Source organism: Stenella coeruleoalba (genome assembly GCF_951394435.1).
Source record: "Stenella coeruleoalba genome assembly, chromosome: 3".
Taxonomy (NCBI): Eukaryota; Metazoa; Chordata; class Mammalia; order Artiodactyla; family Delphinidae; genus Stenella; species Stenella coeruleoalba.
In genome coordinates this window covers 49071991-49091505 of record NC_137148.1, presented here as the reverse complement: position 1 = coordinate 49091505, position 19515 = coordinate 49071991, and the positions used below count along the sequence as shown (strand labels likewise).

The 19515-nt window shown below is 35.8% G+C and overlaps 1 protein-coding gene across 4 annotated transcripts in view; it reads right to left on the bottom strand.

The window, feature by feature from the left end:
• The window catches only part of IPO11 (importin 11), a 434194-nt gene that overhangs the window by 362294 nt on the left and 52385 nt on the right, over positions 1–19515 (bottom strand). For all 4 annotated transcript variants that reach the window (XR_013827515.1, XR_013827516.1, XM_079916153.1 and 1 more), the window contains exons 6-9: positions 12437–12569; positions 7859–7917; positions 3083–3131; positions 1557–1627 (exon numbers count right to left, since the gene is read on the bottom strand). Coding sequence is in view for 2 of the 4 variants with exons in the window: in XM_079916153.1 (XP_079772279.1) it covers positions 1557–1627; positions 3083–3131; positions 7859–7917; positions 12437–12569 (312 nt within the window). In the remaining 2 variants the exon portion in view is untranslated. The remainder of the gene's footprint in view (positions 1–1556; positions 1628–3082; positions 3132–7858; positions 7918–12436; positions 12570–19515) is intronic.

Here is a 19515-nt window from a genome sequence, read left to right as displayed (position 1 = left end):
GGGTATAGAGACAAAGAAATATGTTAAATAACACATCAGGATGTAGGCAGCCAAATCCACAACATGGAAAACTCTACAGGAAATGATCTGTTATCTCAACAAATAAGTAACAAGAAAGAAAGAAAAAAAAGACATAAAGAGAACCAACACTACTGAATCCTTATTCAAAAAAAAAAAAACACTATAAAAAATTTATGAGAGAAATCTGAAAACTGACTAAATATTTAGATGATATTAAGAAGTCATTCCTACTTTTTAAATGTGATAATATTGTTAGATTATATGTTTTTTTTAAATCCTTCCTCACTTAAAGACACATATTCAAATATTTATAGATAATACTATGTGATATCTGGGCTTTGCTTTAAAACAAACAGAAAGGAAAGAGAAGCAGCATACAGGTAAAAACAGAATTGACCATGACCTTATTTTGATAATTGCTGAAGCTGAATGATAACCTCATGTGATTCAAAGTTACTCAGTTCTATTTGGAGGCATACTTTAAATGTTCCAATTTAAAAAGCTTTAATAAAGTCATAAGACCATAAATATGAATTTCATAAATTATATACTCACACTGTGTAGTCCCACTGCCTAACCACATCATTTTGTTTTACTTTGCTATGTGTTTTTTGTTTTTAACTTAAAGGATCTAAGTCAATTTTATCTGGATCTTGGATGAGGTGGGCTTTGCTGCTGAGGCTCTTTGGACCATGAGAGTTGGAAATGAAGACAGAAACTGAAAGTGAGTTGGAAATGAAGACAACTGAAACTGAAAGTAACTGCTACCCAACCACAAAAAATAAGAACAGCTCATTTCTACTCCTTTGCTCCACTGGCCCCATCAGGGAACAGACAACCTCAACCCTATTAATGATCCTTCAATGAAAAGGGGGAAATATGCTACAGATTTAGATATTGCCACCTATCTTCAAACACCTGTTTTAGGGCTATGCAGTCCTCCAACCAGGTCTTCCTCACTGCTATACCCAATTCTTTGTACGTTTCCCAACCTCCAAGACCAAAACTTTGTAAAAATTAATATTTTTTATAAAACTTAATTTCATCAGAAATACATACACACTGCCTAGTACAATGCACCCATATAATTATATTCAAAAGATATTTGATATTAATGATGATAATCTGTCATTATGAATATAATGATTTCCTAGTATTATCTACTGCGACATCTTAGCTGCTTTCTGCTGAACTGCATTGCTGTCTTCTTTATCTCTGCCTTTTCCAGTGGGTTTGAGAATAATGAGCCTTATGGGAATCAACTTCTCTAATATTTATTAGGACTGATTTTTTTTTTACATCCAGGTGACATACACTATGATATATGGTATATAAATTTAATTTTTATATGCATTCTAAAGACTTCACGATACAAGGGTTTTGGGGTTTTTTAGCTTTCTTATACACAGTAAGAAAATAAGTTACCTTAACACTAAAGTGAAAGTGTATGCTTATTAAAAAATCATTTTCCTTCCTAAATTTGAGTATGTACATTTCATTTGAGAAAACATACTTAAGATAAAAAAAAAACTTACCACTTTAGTAAAAAGAATGATGGTCTTTTCCAGTCTATCTCTACATATATTATCTGTACCTATACTTCTACCTGTTAGAAATACATTTCAAATATTAGTAAAAAATTTATAATATTCTAGAAATTCACAACCAAGACAATGACAAAACTTTTTACAAAAATACTGCTCAGATTTATTTTTGCACATTTTGCATCACTAGTGTGTATTCCCAACTCTAAACAAATAAACAATAAAAATTAAGTTTTTAAAAAGCAATACCAAGACTTGTACTTGACACAGTAAACTTCAGTGCCATATTTCATAAAATTAATCCTAAAATACAAACTGAGCCCATTTCACAGTAGCAATTTTATCCATAAAATCAGGAATCACAGTTTCAAAATCTAAACTAGTTATATCTGAAATACCTATCAAGCAACATAAGTAAAAACACAGAATTCAAAGATTAACATAATCATTATTTTTCCTATATCGTCTAACAATTTTCTTCTGATAATTTCCCTGGTATAATTAATTTCTGTACATTCAGAATAATGTCCATCAGCTCATTAACTATCTTGCTCCCTAATCATACTAATCATATTCTGTCTCAACAGTTATGTCATTCTCTTCTCCTGGAAAGACTTCTATTCTTCCTTCTTTTTCCCCCAGGGGGATGACCAGAGGAAAATGACCATTTTTAGGGGAAAAAAACTGTATTATATGAGCTGTCTTATTCATCTTTACATGCACAGTACCCAGAACAATACCTGGCAACACACTCAATAATGATTCTACTAAACCGAAAATGACTGACATAAAACAATCAGCAACTCCCTAAAAGTGAGTACACTAAGGTATCTTCTCAGGATGGTAAGTCTCCCAATACACTCACACATAAAAAACATACACGTATACAGGTTATACATACGTGTGTGTGCACGCATTCATGTGTATCCTGTGTATGTTATGTGTGTGTATTCTGAGCAAAGGTGCTTATAATCATAGGGAAGAGAAAAAGATAACAAACAGACCACCAGTATAATACAACACAAATGCAAATGCTAAATTCTTTCGTGTGGGAGAGTGGATCAGAAAGGGTCCTATAGGTAAGTCAGAAAGGTTAATAAACAAGGGATTTACAAAATGAATGTAACCATTTAAGAACATTTATATCAAACAGATACATAAAATGTACTAAAAGAAACAATCAATAAAAAGTCTAAACAGCATTTGACATAGGGTCTACACTTATTATCTGCTAAACATACTACCGTTGTGGATGTCTGCATGGAACGGAGTAGTAGCAGCAGTAGAAATACAGAGGAAGGAATGGATACAAAATAATTTTATTTTTTAAAAAACATTTCCTCAATACTTAGGACAAGACAGGTATATGAAGACAAAGCTGAGCTTCCAATTTAATTTCAGATAATTAATTACCGAGATAACAAGGTTTTAGCCACTACAGATTTGCAAGTGCCAAGCGGAAGCTATTAATGAGTAAGGATTCTACAGTTAAAAACTACTATCATGGAAGTACTTACTGCACTCTAGAAATTGTTTTAGACGTTCAAATATTCCATGTAAAAAACCCTAGAAAAGAAAAAAAATTTTGAAGAGTCTCAATTTATTGTTATAATTTTACCTTACACTTTTTCAGGGAAACTAAAACATACTTATCACATCATATTAAAAAGTTAAAATTAGATAAAAATCATTCCATTATTATAAAATGTCTTCAGCCTTCCACAACAAAATAACTATTTCATCTCCTCAGTGTCTCATTTCAATAACCTAAATCACTTTGCAATAAATAAAAAATTATTTATTAAGCATTCTATTTCACTACATATTCTCTATTCTCCTTACTGTTTTATTTTTTTTATAGCCTTATAACCCCCTGACATACTGTTTATCATCTGTCTCCTCCCTCTAAAATGTAAGATCCTTAAGAGCCAAGAACTTTTCCTTGTTATTTTGCTCTATCCCAGAATCCAGGAATGGTATTTAGCAATAATAAGTACTCGTAATATGAATAAATGGTAGCAATTATTTATAGCAGAGTTCTCAATCTCAAGTATTAAAAACATTAGCCTTCAGATACCAGAAAAGGCAAGACTCACCATTTACCATATGGGTCTAATACACCTTTACCTTTTAATATATATTTTAAAATATTATGAAAATTTCACAGAAATAGGGCTTTCCTGGTGGCACAGTGGTTGAGAATCCGCCTGCCAATGCAGGGGAGACACGGGTTCGAGCCCTGGTCTGGGAGGATCCCACATGCCGCGGAGCAACTAAAGCCGTGTGCCACAACTACTGAGCCTGCGCTCTAGAGCCCGCGAGCCACAACTACTGAAGCCCACGCACCTAGAGCCTGTGCTACACTACAAGAGAAGCCACAACAATGAGAAGCCTGCACGCCGCAACGAAGTAGCCCCTGCTGCCACGACTAGAGAAAAGCCTGCGCACAGCAACAAAGACCCAACACAGCCAAAAATAAAATAAATAAAATAAATTAATTAAAAAAACTTTACAGAAATAAATATAAAGGAATAGTGAAAAACAACTTTATTAAAAATTTTTAAGAATTTAATTATCACAGACTTCTTTGTATCAATAAATTCTGGTGTATAAACATCATAAAAGATGTCACGTGTCCTGCTAGCAAATGAGATGGTCCAGGTTTTTGTCACAAAATACTACACAATGAAGGCCTTCCTGATGAATGACTAACTAGAACAGAATGCTCTATTTCTTCTTTGAAATATAGAAATATATTGTTCACTCATCAATTCCTGAGCCTGAGACAATTCAACTAGGATATCATCACCTGAAGACACAAAGGCTGGGATTTCACTTAGACAATTTCACTATCATCACTAGGGTCTAGAGTGCTGCTACTGGTCTCTCTGAGAGCATCCATCTTCAGATTCATGTAAAAATTATAAAACATTTTCCTGTTAATTTTCTTTTCTCAGCCATTTCGAGCAGGAAATGAAAAATTCTGAACTCTCGACTGTGTTAAATGAAAGCTAATAGTAAAGAGATAGTGTTTGTGGTCTTTTACACCTTCCTAAAAGACGATGCAATACAGTAGACAACACTGTAAGAAAACTGCAGGACAACAACAAATTTCACTATTGCCTCATCCTCTGGCAATCTCATCATTCTTTCATTTTCATACTATTTCAATCTTTTTAAGCACAGTTGAGAATAAGTAATGATAATTAACAATAAAATAATTCCTAGGATGATGAAACAGCAGAATGTTTCAAAACAGAAAAAATAAAATCACCGAGATCCCATATGTATGTTAAATTTATACAGGGGTTCAATGGTCCCATATAGTAGCTACAAGATAGAAGGAATTTTATTCTATTTTCTTTTAAATATAATTTGTGTACCAGTCAGGGTTCTCTAAAGAGAGGAGAAAATTATAAAGGCCATCAATTTTAAGCACATCAAGAGGATCAGGAACTTACAGAACTAGACCATCGACTAATCTGCAATCCAAATCAACTAATTCACTTGACTATTGTTATGTAATAATAAAGTAAGAACCCCTTAAAATTATCATTAAATGGTCATTTACAGAGCATTTTAATTAGGTGCTGAACTCATTACAAAAATCATTATCTCCCTTAATCCTCACAACATCCAATGGGATATGTACTATTATTTCATCTCGTATTACAAAAAAGGAAACTCAGTATCAAGGAAGGTAAGTAAATAGTCTGAGGTCATGTTATCAGGAAAAGGCCAAGCCAAGATTCAAATCCAAATTTATCTGCCTCCAGAAACCCAGATCTCATGACTATCATATAGTGCTTCTTAAGCATCTTTTAAATTCCATGTTATTTTAAAGATCTTTATGTTATTTGAAAAGTTGCCCATAATTTGTTAAAATTCTATTCTCTTTACAACTAGTCAATATACATTAAATGCCACAACACAGCATTTATAACTGAGTAAAGGCTGACGTACAATTTCTGAGACAGAAGAAAGACTCTCAAGGAAAAGCCAAAGGCTCACAAAATAGGGATAGTATTCACTGAAAACTATTATTCTAGTTTACAGAAATATGATTCAAATCAATTCATTTTCCCCAAAAAAACCCTGACATATTCAGTATTTTAGTTAATGTTATGGTACTCAGAATAATATTACATAACAAGATAATCACTGAGTCTTCTGACATGTTTCTACCATATCATATAGTCATTCATTTAACAAATAACTACTGAACATTTTTATACTGCAGAGATTGTTCCAAGCTCTGGAGTGAACAGTGAATGAAACAAAGTCTCTGCAGTATGAAACTTACACTCTAGTGAGGGAAATGAGGGGGAGTTGTCAAACTGGTTTCTGGAAAATGTTCTTTGACAGCATGGCAATAAATATAGATATTTAAATGTATCAGTATTTAAAACTGGGATTGTTTTTGATATATCGTCAGGCAATTTGGTAATATATATCAATATCATCAGTGTGCATACACTTTAACCCAACATTTCCATTTCTAAGAATTTATCCTAGAAGATCACTTAGAAAAGTACACAATGACATATGCACCCAAATGTTCATTCCAATACCATTTATCAACAATTAAAAACTGGAAACAACCTACATGTCATCAACAGATAATTGGGCAAGTAAATTATAGAAAACCTATGATTAATTTTATCATTTTTAAAAAAATTTGTACACCGACAGCAATCATATGGATTTACTATACAATCATTAAAAACATGACATATAACAATATTACTGACATGAGAAAAATATCCCTAATACACTGAGTTTAAGAAAAAGCCAAGTGGACTTCCATGGTGGCACAGTGGTTAAGAATCCACTTGCCTATGCAGGGGACACAGGTTCTAGCCCTGGTCCGGGAAGATCCCACATGCCACGGAGTAACTAAGCCTGTGTGCCACAACTACTAAGCCTGCGCTCTAGAGCCCACGAGCCACAGCTACTGAAGCCCGCGCACCTAGAGCCCGTGCTCCGCAACAAGAGAAGCCACCACAATGAGAAGCCCACATACCGCAACTAAGAATAGCCCCCACTCACCACAACTAAAGAAAGACCTTGCGCAGCAACAAAGACCCAACACAGCCAAAAATAAATAAATAGATGAAGGAAGGGAGGGAGGGAGGGAGGGAGGGAGGGAGGGAGGAAGGAAGGAAGGAAGGAAGGAAGGAAGGAAGGAAGGAAGGAAGGAAGGAAGGAAGACGGACCCAAGTAAGGAAACAGCTTGTAGGTCTCATTCATATAAAATTGAGGAAGAAAGTATATCTGAAAGAATATGCATAAGATGTCTTAAAGGATAATTAACAAATGTTAGCAATATCTCTGATAGTAAGTTTTTAAATGATTTATTTCCTGTTTCCTTTTCTGAGTTTTTTAACCTTTAAAAAAATAAGCATATAATGCTTTTATAGAAAAAAATCATCTTTACATTATAATGATGTATATTAGCAGTTTCTGAACTCTTTTAACAATAGAACCATTATTTCAATCATAATCTTATGGAAATACAAAATACAGTAAAGATTTAAAACAAAACTGTGGCTCCGGTCAAATCTAGTAGGACAGACCCAAAGACCCAATTAAATATACTCTTTCCACAATTCCTATGCAGCCCCCAAGACAATCCAGAGAGTAACATCTTAGCTGACCTAAACTCACTGTGAAAACTAATATAGATCTGAGCAAGTATAATACAATTCCATTTTGTTAAGGAATAAAATTTATGCAGCTATATATTTCTGCATATAGAAAAAGTAGATGACGTGATACCAAAAATGAATATATTTCACAACTTGTTGGGCTTATCAATGGAATTTTCCCCTCTTATATACATAACTTTTAATTGAATGCAAAGAGCATAAATGTTATGATTCAAGGGGAAAAAAACACATTTTAAGAACATAAGAACAGACAAAGGAAAATACCAAGGATATAAATCAATCTACACTGACCCTGGTAATGTTATCATAGCACTCAAATTCATAAGAGTTCACTTGAATTCAAAGTAACACTCTCAATGCACCACGGCATCTTGAGAACCATCCTAGTTCTACTTCCTCTCCTTCACATAATATTTCTGCTTTAACATAGTTTCTGTATGTCTAAAAACAGACCACAAGTCTAAAAGTGTAGTATAATATATACAGAATAGTAAAAAACTAGGTGGTCATTTAATAAAAAACTTTTAAATGAATGCCAAGTAAAAAGAATAAACTTTGTAACATTCAGGAAAATACCAAGCACTTTTCCGAAGTTAAAAAAATTAAATGACTTCTTTCACTTACCATCACCTCCATATTCTTATGAGGTTCCACGAATCCATTAACAGTTAACTTACGCAGCACTGAAAAGTAAAATCAAGCTTTACTTACATCTTTTTTTTTCATATTTTTTCCTATTAAAATCATAATCATAATAGACTCAGAATCACAAAGCCTCATCAAGCCTGGAGGTTAATCTAGCTTAATCCTTTCATTTAATAAAGAAAGGTAACTTCTGGTCACTGGTTGGTTATGAAGTGGGAAAGATGGAACTAAACCCCAGTCATTGTGACTAAGAAGCAACGCTCTTCTCACTTATCGTAACTACTCATGTTTTTTAAAACCATACTGCAAAATTTAGTTCAATTTACATAACTGTTAGCACTTCTCACTTGCAATAACACCTACAGGCTAAGTTGAGAAGGTTACCTCTATTCCATAAACTTGAAACTATGACTCAACAGTGACCAAAAAGGTTTATTCAGTTTCAGGCTACATTAATGAAAATATAGTACCTGCAAAAAGGGATAAAAAGATTAAACTCTATTTCCAAATCTGGAATAAACTACAGTGCTCAATTGCGAGCATCACATTTTACAAGTAAACCAATGTACACAGGGAGACAAGCAGGATTAACAGATTTGAAGTCAGATCTAGACTTAAATCGTAGCTCCAATGTCTAAAACTGTATTATTTTGGGCAACTTTTCTGATCTCACATTCCTCATCTATAAAATGTGGTTATAAGTCCTACTGCATAGGGTTATTAAAGAATTCAATAGTACAATATATGTAAAACACTTAGCAGAATTCAGTAACAACAAGCATGATAGCAGCATAAGACTACCACCTTATATTATCAAATTTAAAGTCACTTCACTTTAAGAAAACAACTTTATAGACAGCATTGCTTTCTATATAACTAAAGACTTAGTGTTCATGAGGTGAAGTCTAAGGGCAGTGTAACCCACATACCTACAGTCAATTAACCTTCAATAAAGGAGGCAAGAATATACGATGGAGAAAAGACAGTCTCTTTAGCAAGTGATATCAGGAAAGCTGGACAGCCGCGTGTAAGTCAATGAAGTTAGAACATTTCCTCACACCATACAGAGAAATAAACTCAAAATGACTTAAAGAGTTAAATATAAGACATGAACCATAAAACTCCTAGAAGAGAACATAGGCAAAACATTCTCTGACATAAAGCGTACCAATGTTTTCTTAGGTCAGCCTCCCAAGGCAAAAGAAATAAAAGCAAAAATAAACAAATGGGACCTAATCAAACTTACAGTTTTTGCACAGCAAAGGAAACCGTAAACAAAATGAAAAGACAACCTACAGACTGGGAGAAAATGTTTGCAAATGATGCAACCAACCAGGGCTTAATTTCCAAAATATACTAACAGCTCATATGACTCAATAACAAAAAACAAACAACCCAATCAAAAAATGGGCAGAAGACCTAAATAGACAGTTATCCAAAGAAGACATACAGATGGCCAATGGGCACATGAGAAGGTGCTCAACATCGCTAATTATTAGAGAAATGCAAATCAAAACTACAATGAGGTACACCACCTCACACTGGTCAAAATGGCCATCATTAAAAAGTCTACAGGGACTTCCTTGGTGGCGCAGTGGTTAAGAATCCGCCTGCCGATGCAGGGGACACAGGTTCGATCCCGGGTCCGGAAAGATCCCACATGCCGCAGAGCAACTAAGCCTGTGTGCCACAACTACTGAGACTGCACTCTAGAGCCTGTGAGCCACAACTACAGAGCCTGTGAGCCACAACTACAGAGCCTGTGAGCCACAACTACTGAGCCTGGGTGCCACAACTACTGAAGCCCATGCACCACAACGAAAAGCCACTGCAATGAGAAGCCCGCGCACAGCAACAAAGAGTAGCCCCCACTCGCTGCAACTAGAGAAAGCCCGTGTGTAGCAACAAAGACCCAGCACAGCCATAAATAAATAAATAATTTTTTTGAAAAAAGTCTACAAGTAATAAATGCTGGAGTGGGTGTGAAGAAGAGGGAACCCCCCCTACGCTTTTGGTGAGAACGTAAATTGGTACAGCCACTAAGGAGAACCGTATGGAGGTTCCTTAAAAAACTAGAGTTGCCATATGATCCAGCAATCCCCTTCCTGGGCATATATGTGGAGAAAACCATAATTCGAAAAGATACATACACCCCAATGTTCATAGCAGCACTATTTACAATAGCCAAGACATGGAAACAACCTAAATGTCCATCGAGAGATGAATGGATAAAGAAGATGTGGCATATACACACAACAGAATACTACTCAACCATAAAAAAGGATGAAATAATGTCATTTGCAGCAACACGGATGGACCTAGAGATTATCATACTAAGTGAAGTCAGAAAGAGAAAGACAAATACCATATGATATCACTTACATGTGGAATCTAAAATATGACACAAATGAACTTATTTACAAAACAGAAACAGACCCACAGACATAGAAAGCAAACTTATACTTACCAAAAGGGAAGGGGGTCGGGGAGGGATGAATTAGGAATTGAGATTAGCAGAAACATACTATCAGTACTATATACAAAACAGATGAATAACAAAGTCCTACTATATATATAGCACAGGGAACTATATTCAACATCCTGTAATAAACCATAATGGCAAAGAGTATGAAAAAAAATGTGTGTATATGTGTGTGTGTGTGTGTGTGTGTGTGTAAGTGAATCACTTTTCTGAATCACCAGAAATTAATACAACATTGTAAATCAATTAAACTTCAATAAAAAATTAATAAAGTCAGTGTATTAAAATTAGGCTTAGAATGCAAATGTCTAAAGACCTTCAGTTTCATACCCTCAATTATATACAACTCAAGTTACTGCACCATAATAGGAGAAAATAGGGCTCAAGCTGAATCCCTTACCCTGGACAAGATCTTTCCCACCACAGGACCTTGGTCTACACTATCTGGGACAGTGCTTTCTTTCTCCCTTTATCACCTAGTTAACTTCCATTTATACTTTATGATTTTAGTTCAAACATCAGTTTCTCAGGGAAGTCTTTTCTGACCTTATTATCAATCATCATAACATTGTAAGGCCCCCCGTCACAGATGTCATTTTACATGTACTTGTATGACCATTTTATTATATCTGTCTCCCCAGAACCAAGCACCTACCTATAAATATGATGAATGAAGTAATGAACATACGCCTGTCTAAAGGATACTAAATGCACACAGGTATAAATGCAAAGATTACATGTGACAAAAGCTCTAGTCCTAAGTATTTAAGTCATAAAAGCAAAGAAATTTACAGCTTGACAGAACAAGTATTTTAAAGAAAAATGCTATGAGATTTTTCCATGTCAGGATGCCTTAGAAATGCTAATGTGTATCTAAGACCTTGAGATGCTGTGATATCGAAGAGCCTAAAGCAGGCTAATGTAGAGTAGAACAGCATCATTTGGGTCAGGAGTTAGGCTTTGAAGTCAGTGAGACAAAAAGACTCTACAATCAAAAGGATTCATGAAAATTCCTTAATCATTAAATACAGTACTTACACAACGCTTTATGTATCTAATCTTGTATCAGTTTCTCTAATTCTTTCTGTGTAAACATTTCTAAGGCCTTTTAATGTCTTCCTCAAGAATGTTGGCAAAACCATCTCCATTCACTTGTAAAACCACCTGTACAATGGATTGGATTTTACATGTCAACAGTCCTTTAAAATAATTTGTCCACAAGGTTCCCCAAAATGTGTTGACAGTTTGGGGTTTGTGCATCCACTATCTTATTGATGTAAGTGATGCACTGGAGTAGTGCCATTGTAAGGTACTAAGGTGAGTATGATAAAAGGGTTTACAAATAAAACAGAGAATGCAAAATGAGCTGCAGTAAGAAAGAAATAAAGGTTGCTTGAGCTCAAACTAAGAAACACAAGATAAAAGAGCCTCAGCAACCAGAACAGAAGGAAGACAAAGAAAATAAAATGATGGTGAATGTTTTAGAAAGGAAATGAACCTCGGAATACATGCATCAAGATAAGCTCAGCTCAGGGAAGGTGACAGAGATTTATGCTAAGGGAATGCCTATAAACAAAGCATAGGAAAACACAGGCCAAGATAGCACCCCAACAAGCACCTTCTAAAATCCAAGTGAGCCTAAGGTACAAACAAGAAAGATGAGTTCTCAGGGAAAAGAGAGCTGGGAGATAGAGCTCAACTAATAAGCCTTGGGGACAGAAGTTTAGGAAAGTCGGCATGACAATAATAATGGTAGCAGCCCAGAATGAGAAATGAAGCAAAAAAGAAGTGCAAGTATTTGAAAGGTATGCATTCAGAGCCATGAAACTCCAGTAATGTGAATATAACTTCAAGCTATCCATCTGAACTATGTGTGCTCTCATCAATTAGCGTAGAGGAAGAGCTATTCTTACAAAAGAAAAGCAAACTACAAGAGCCCTTGTCTCTGAGGGAACTATTAGCGCCTTATTCTTCCACCAGTGCAACTGGAAACAGCAAGTCCATACAGATAAACTATTCGGCCACTATTCTGAGGTATGTTGTTTCAAAAATAAGCATGTCAAGTTTAATAGTACCTTTCAATGACAGTAGAGTTCGTTCTAGTGAACTTAGAACTGCAGCTTCATTGCCAGAAGAAACTTGTTGAAGGAATGTGTCTGTGTGGTGATTCCACAGAGAGCAGGCAAAACTATAAATTCCAGAAGCTAACTGCAAAGATATCAACAAATTTGGTCACAATATTATTACAGATTTCAGTAATCAATTAGACCTACGTAGTAATACGTTTTGGTTTTAAAACTGAGCACACATTTTCAATTCTTGACTAAAATAGTCAAGAATCACTTACAGCAACATTTTAAACTTTTTTTAGTCACAATGCACAGCAGTAAGTATAGTTTACATTGGCTGCTGCTAAGAACACACACACACATGCCCCCCCCAAATATTAGTTTCTTGAAACACTGCTTAGCCTAATGCCTGCATTGCAGTCTGATATTTCCTATTTTTACTTTTTTTTCTTCCACTAATAGTTGTAACACTCAGCTTTAAAAACAGAACTGTCACTGAGTTTATCAGATAAATCAATATACTAAGAATACAAAGGAGTTAAATTTCTGTGTTCTGCCAATTCTACCCATATGGTCTTGGGTATTTAAAGCCAAGAACATAACAAACCACATCACTTGTCAGGCCGCTTGCCTAATATGTACCAGTATTTAAAAACCTGACTCACACTAAGAACCACCTTCCAGTGGTATCTTCATTTTTTTTCCAGAAGGTCTAAGAGCAAACCACCTGAGCCTACATGGCAATCTTCTTCAAATAAAATTATACATAAGTGCATATGACTAGTTATCATTAGTACACTTCAGAATAATTTTTTCTTATTTGAGATATGTCATATCAACTAATTAAACACTGTATTTACTAATGTGGTCAGGCATCAGAAACCAGTCAGAAACACAATCCTATAAATATAATATTTCTATGAAAAAGCAAATTCCACTTGTTATTTTAATTCAGTAATCTTAATGGTCTGTGTGTCCAGGTATAGAGAAACAGCTTCACCATACCCCTTGGAAACTGCACATATCTACAGAGGCAAAGGCTTAAACCTCAGCTAATCCGAGTATTGGCAGAACATCTTGTGATCCTCCTGGAACACAAGAGGAAGCAACTGCTAGAACACCAATCTCCTGCTCACCTCCCTATCTCCTCTGTTAGATGGTTTCTCATGGCCTCCTGGAATCTGATAAGGTATAAAGTATCCTATCCCACCCCTAACTCTCTCCCCCAGAAGAGAGCTGCAGAATATAATACCACTTAGTTACAGTCTAGAATTGGCTTCCCAGCAATGGGGCATTCCACAACCTGGACTGGAGTCATCCAGCCCCTATTGCTTTGGTCATTGTTTTTAGTGTGCAGACATATAGCATTTGTGACAGAAATCAAGAAAGAAACAGCAGTATGAAAAAACTTTAATATTCTTCTTTGTTTCACACTCCAGTTCTGGAGCTAAGCACCTAGTTTAGGCATTAGGCATCTATTATGCCACAATTCATAATTCTTTTTAGCTAGCCTACAAAAGGGCTCTGCACAAACAGCGATGGCTGGAATGAAGCAGCAATAGCGCTACACTTTCAGCCCAAGGGTAAAAGGAAGGAGACAGACAAAGAAGGAAGAAACCACAAGAATTTGGGACGGAATACTGCTAACTATCCTGTAAACACAAGCCCTCCACAAGCTTCTATCTGCTCCAGAAAATACCAACTGATACATGGTCACAAAAGGCTCATCTGGAAAAGAGAAAGTAATAATAAAGCACAAATAGGAGGGATAAAAATATTTATTCTACATTTTATTCTCAAAAATGTAGAAGGGGTAGGGAATATTCAGTTAGACAATATAAAATTAATTATTTAATGAAACATTTTAGGTAGTAGTTCACGAAAATCCCAAATACTTGCACTTTTCTTTTTCTAAACCAGAAGAAACAGTGCCACCCACTGACTGCTTAGCAACTTTGTAGAAGCATACAGACTTGACTCCTTGAATATCAAAGGCAAAACATTACAGGAAGTTTTATTTCTTTTAGCATTTTAAATATTCTTAAACTTTTTTAGCCTCAGGACCACTGTCCTCACAATTTTCCCTTAAGAAAAGTGAGCACCAAAAATGTTTAAATCAAAGTCTTGTAATTCATCACTAATAGTGGGGCAATGAATATTATCCACAAACTGGAGCTTTCAAAACCTGCTTAACCTAACTCTAATCAACAAGATAGGGACTTCCCTGGCGGTCTAGTGGTTAAGAATCCATCTTGCAAAGCAGGGGACACCGGTTCAATCCCTGGTCAGGGTACTAAGATCCCACATGCCGCGGGGGCAACTAAGCCTGTGCACCACAACTACTGAACCCGGGCTCTCTGGAGCCCACATGCCACAACTAGAGAGAAGCCCATGTGCTGCAACAAAGAGCCCGTGCACCACAACTAGGACCCTACACAGCCAAATAAATAAATATTAAAAAAAAAAAAAGATAACCAAAAAATGTTTCAACATGTCAATGGTGCACCAATAAAAAAAGAAAAAGAGAGAATACTATTCTAACTTAAAAAGGCTCCTAAGAAGGAATTAATTCCCTGGCGGTCCACTGGTTAGGACTCCGCACTTTCACTGACAAGGGTGCAGGTTCAATCCCTGGTCAGGGAACTAAAATCCCACAAGCCGCATGGTGTGGCCAAAAAAACAGACACTTAAGAAACATGATCAAATGCTATGTACCTGCCATATTCATTTTTCTGGCTCAAACACACCACCTGTAAACATATTTAAGAACAACGTAGAAAACTGGCTAGAAGTATTACATCATATTAAATCACTACTTTTACGTGTGTCAAGTATGATAAAAGTTAAATGATTATATATGCTAAGTAACCAGATTAGGCTCAAGATGGAATCACTCATGCTAAGCCCCACAGCAGCAAACCAAAACTTAGAACTAAGGTTCTATGCTGGGCTCTCTCAGAAAAGGCAGGTCTAGGTCAACCAATCAGTGCCTGCCTGCTCAACACAAGTTACCTGACCCAGCTCTAAGACTTCTCTTTGCTCCATATGAGGAAAATAACCCTGGATTTAGCTATTCAGCTAATTCCCAGTCTAGCTTCCTTGTTCCTGCTCGCTTTTGTTCAAAAAACTCTTTCAGCTTGTACAGCTCTTTGGAGCTCCTATCTGCTAGACTGGATGCTGCCTGACCCATGAATAGTTGAATAAAAGTCTACTAGGGGCTTCCCTGGTGGCGCAGTGGTTGAGAGTCCACCTGCCGATGCAGGGGACACGGGTTCATGCCCCGGTCCGGGAAGATCCCACATGCCGCGGAGCGGCTGGGCCCATGAGCCATGGCCGCTGAGCCTGCAGGTCCGGAGCCTGTGCTCTGCAACGGAAGAGGCCACAACAGTGAGAGGCCCGAGTACCACAAAAAAAAAAAAAAAAAAGTCTACTAAATCAGTAAACTGTCAGTGGAAAATTTTCTTTTAACCTTTAAAAAAATAAATCTATCTTTTTACAAATGAATACTCAAGTATTTAGTATAGTAATAAAATATCGTGAAATCTTTAAATTACTTTAAAATATCTTAGAAAAAGCAATAAAGCAAAAACAGCGAAATGTTAACTGCTAAATCTAGGTGATGGGTATATGGCAGTTAATAGTTTTTCTTTATTTTTCTATATGTTTAAAAAATTCACAAGTAACTCTTAAAACATCCACACATTTGTAACAAAAAAAGGTAGTTACTTTAGTAGTAGTCAGCTTTTTCCTTAATATTTAAATATAAATTTGTTTCCACTTAACCATGACATACATATATATCAAACTACCCAAATGTGTCAGGCCAGAAGCTTTGGTGGATTATAAGGTTTCAAAAACAATTTCCAAAGTGCCAATGTCTCTCAATTGATATTTATTAACTTTCAATGAAGGACATTCCTAAAGACCTGTAACATCTGTTACCTACATATTTTTTAAGTAAAATCTAATTTTTATTTTGTTCTCAAACTTGCCACTGGTACACCTCAGGCCCAGGAAGGTCACTGTGGCCCATCTTCCAGATCCCTCAAGTCCTCTAATCCTAGCAACAGCCGTAAGGCTGTCCTTAGCTACTGATGTCTAGACAATGCTCTCAGGTATACAGAATATGATCTCAATATGAGGAAGGAGGAAGTGAATCTACCCTCCTCTCCATTTGGGATCCTGCCTTTGTTCACAGCTGCATTTCAGGCATCCAATACAGTGACTGGCAGAGTAGGAACTCAAATATTTGTCAGACAGATAGACATGGGCAAAAAACAAAGCATAAATCGGCAATGCTTCAAGAGCCCCTTTTCCTAGGACCCAGACAAGAGTCCTTGTGAACCATCCAGAAAGGATAAGCACCATGCTATACTCAAAATCTCCTCTTCTGTTTAGTGCACAGTTTTTTTTTTTTTTTTTTTGATCAAGTTAGTCACCTTGACTCTCTCCTCCATTAAAACTTCCCACCAAAAGTTTCCTCATATTTATATAAGCCTAGACTCACACGCATGCACGCACGCGCGCACACACACACACACACACACACTCTTAAGTACCCATACAGGCTCATAGCAGAGATGACCCTTTGTGTATTATAGGAGTCACTCTTTAAACAATGTGATTAAAAGCCAATTTGAATTTGGCAGAGCAAGAGACAAGATCTAGAATCAGCATTTAATCAGTACTTGGCATTTAAAATCACCCAAACGAAACTGAAAACAAAATGAATTTAACCTACTTGATGATTTGCTTATAAACACATTTATCTTTTAAATAAATTTCACTATTCTGTAAATTTCCTGGAGGTTCAAGCTATACCATATAAGTGGCACCTTGGCATTCTCAAATGTAACATTCATAACTTCAACTATTTGGGAATTTTCCCTAAGGACCACATCATGAAATTATAAATTTATAAGAAGTTAAGTATGAAAATCTCTTTTACGAGGCTGAGTGAGCTTATACTAACCAACCCATCTCAGAGTAGCTATGTGGTTCTGTTTTGTTAGTTTATTCAGAAAACAGTAACTCATCAGGAAGACTCTTTGGTAGTACTGCAACCTGACTTCACCTTGCCACACAGTTTTCTCTTATCTTCACCATGCAAATAATACATATGCTGTTAGTGGGAACATTATTCATCATAAACCCTTCAGTTTTTTTATATTTTCCTAAATGTTAGCTTTGACTATAACAATGTAATACAGTATTTAGTTTTCTTCTGTGGCAGATTTTAATAAATTACTAAATGAACTTTGAGGGTTTGTGTCTTACGCCTTTCCCCATGAATGTCAAGAGACGACTATTTGTCTCTTTCATCTTCTTCAGTACCTTAGATATCTCTCGTACACAACAGGCAAACAATATCTGCTGACCTACTCTCAGGGAGAAGAATTTAAGATTAATTCCTAACATCCAAACTTTAAAAATTCATAATAAAAACTGGTTATGGAAAATGTCCTTTTTAGAGATTCATACTCTATAAATATTATTGGATGAAATAACACATTAAGATTTGCTCCAGAAAAGAGGAAAAGTAAACGTGGCAACTCCTTAAGAACTGTTAAATATGAGTGAAGAATATATGCGAGTTGTTGTATTGTTCTCTCAACTAGAGTATATTTGAAATTTTCTTAATTAAGAAAACGATATAACTGGTTGTATGCCAAAATTCCACAGAAAAGTATCCAATAAAGTCAGTAAGTCAAGAACTTAACTGTATGTTAAGAAAATACAAAAAAAATAAAACTAAATGTACAAAGGTCTTGGCTTCTAGAAAAAACAGTGATTGAAAACGCAAAATTGGGGCTTCCCTGGTGGCACAGTGGTTGAGAGTCCACCTACTGATGCAGGGGACATGGATTCGTGCCCCAGTCCGGGAAGATCCCACATGCCGCGGAGCGGCTGGGCCCGTGAGCCATGGCCACTGAGCCTGCGCATCCAGAGCCTGTGCTCCACAACGGGAGAGGCCACAACAGTGAGAGGCCCGCATACCGCAAAAAAAACAAAAACAAAAAAAACCGCAAAATTGATATTTAAATTACACCATAACTAAGATTTCCATCTCAAAACTTTAATGGTGTTTGTATAGATTAACTTGGAATAATAAAGATTATAAATTCTCAGAATCACACAACTTTAGAATTGAAAGAAAATTTTAAAGAATCATAAAGTTTAAATGTCTTACTCAAAATTCCAAAGCTGCTCAGTACAAAGAAACATTCTTCACTGGAAACCAGGTCTTCTCATACTTGTTAACCCATATTTCTAAACACAAGTGAAATACACTTGCTTTCAAAAAATCTTTTCTTCTTTTTTGAGTTTCAGATTATTTCATTTACCATAGCATAAACATTTGTGGGTTACACATCATGTCTACAAGGTATTATTTGGTTAATACATTTACAAGTACATTAGAATTACTATCTGTACCTTAAATCCCTTGCTTTTGTAGACTTTAGATTTTAACTGTACTTAATGCCAACTTTTTTATATTCAGGTTTGTATGAAAAGCTTATGATTTTCTAGAAAATGAATCCTCTTTGTGTCAAATCAAGCTCAATTTTGTAACTGCAAAGCAATTTTCTCTCCACTGCTGATTTTGTAGTTTGTCACCCCTGAAAAAGACTTATTTTAACGTGGAGGGAAAACAAGATATAGAAATTGTTGGGGCACGCAGAGCAGTAGGGAAGGGTTTTAAGTACACACTGCACTACTTTGCCATACCAACTAGCTCAACTATGACCTTACACTTAATTTTAGGTGGGAAACTAATTTAGTACATGAAGACCATCTTAACAATAAAGTAAACACATTACTAAAAGGAAGATTTCCCCACACTTCAGATTACCAAAATAATAGGAGTTGCTTTATTAACTAGCAAACTTGCTCTTTATAATAGTATCTTCCCACACATGCTACCTTCAATTAAAGTACACATCTTGTTCCCCAACCCCATGAGACAAGACTCCCCTCCTAGTCCCTACTGTGCTCCATGTTTCCAGGTTCAGATACTCCATTCCAGAATGAAAGGTGCTAAGCTGAATTATTTCTTCCCGGTATCTTGAGTTTTGTATATGCTC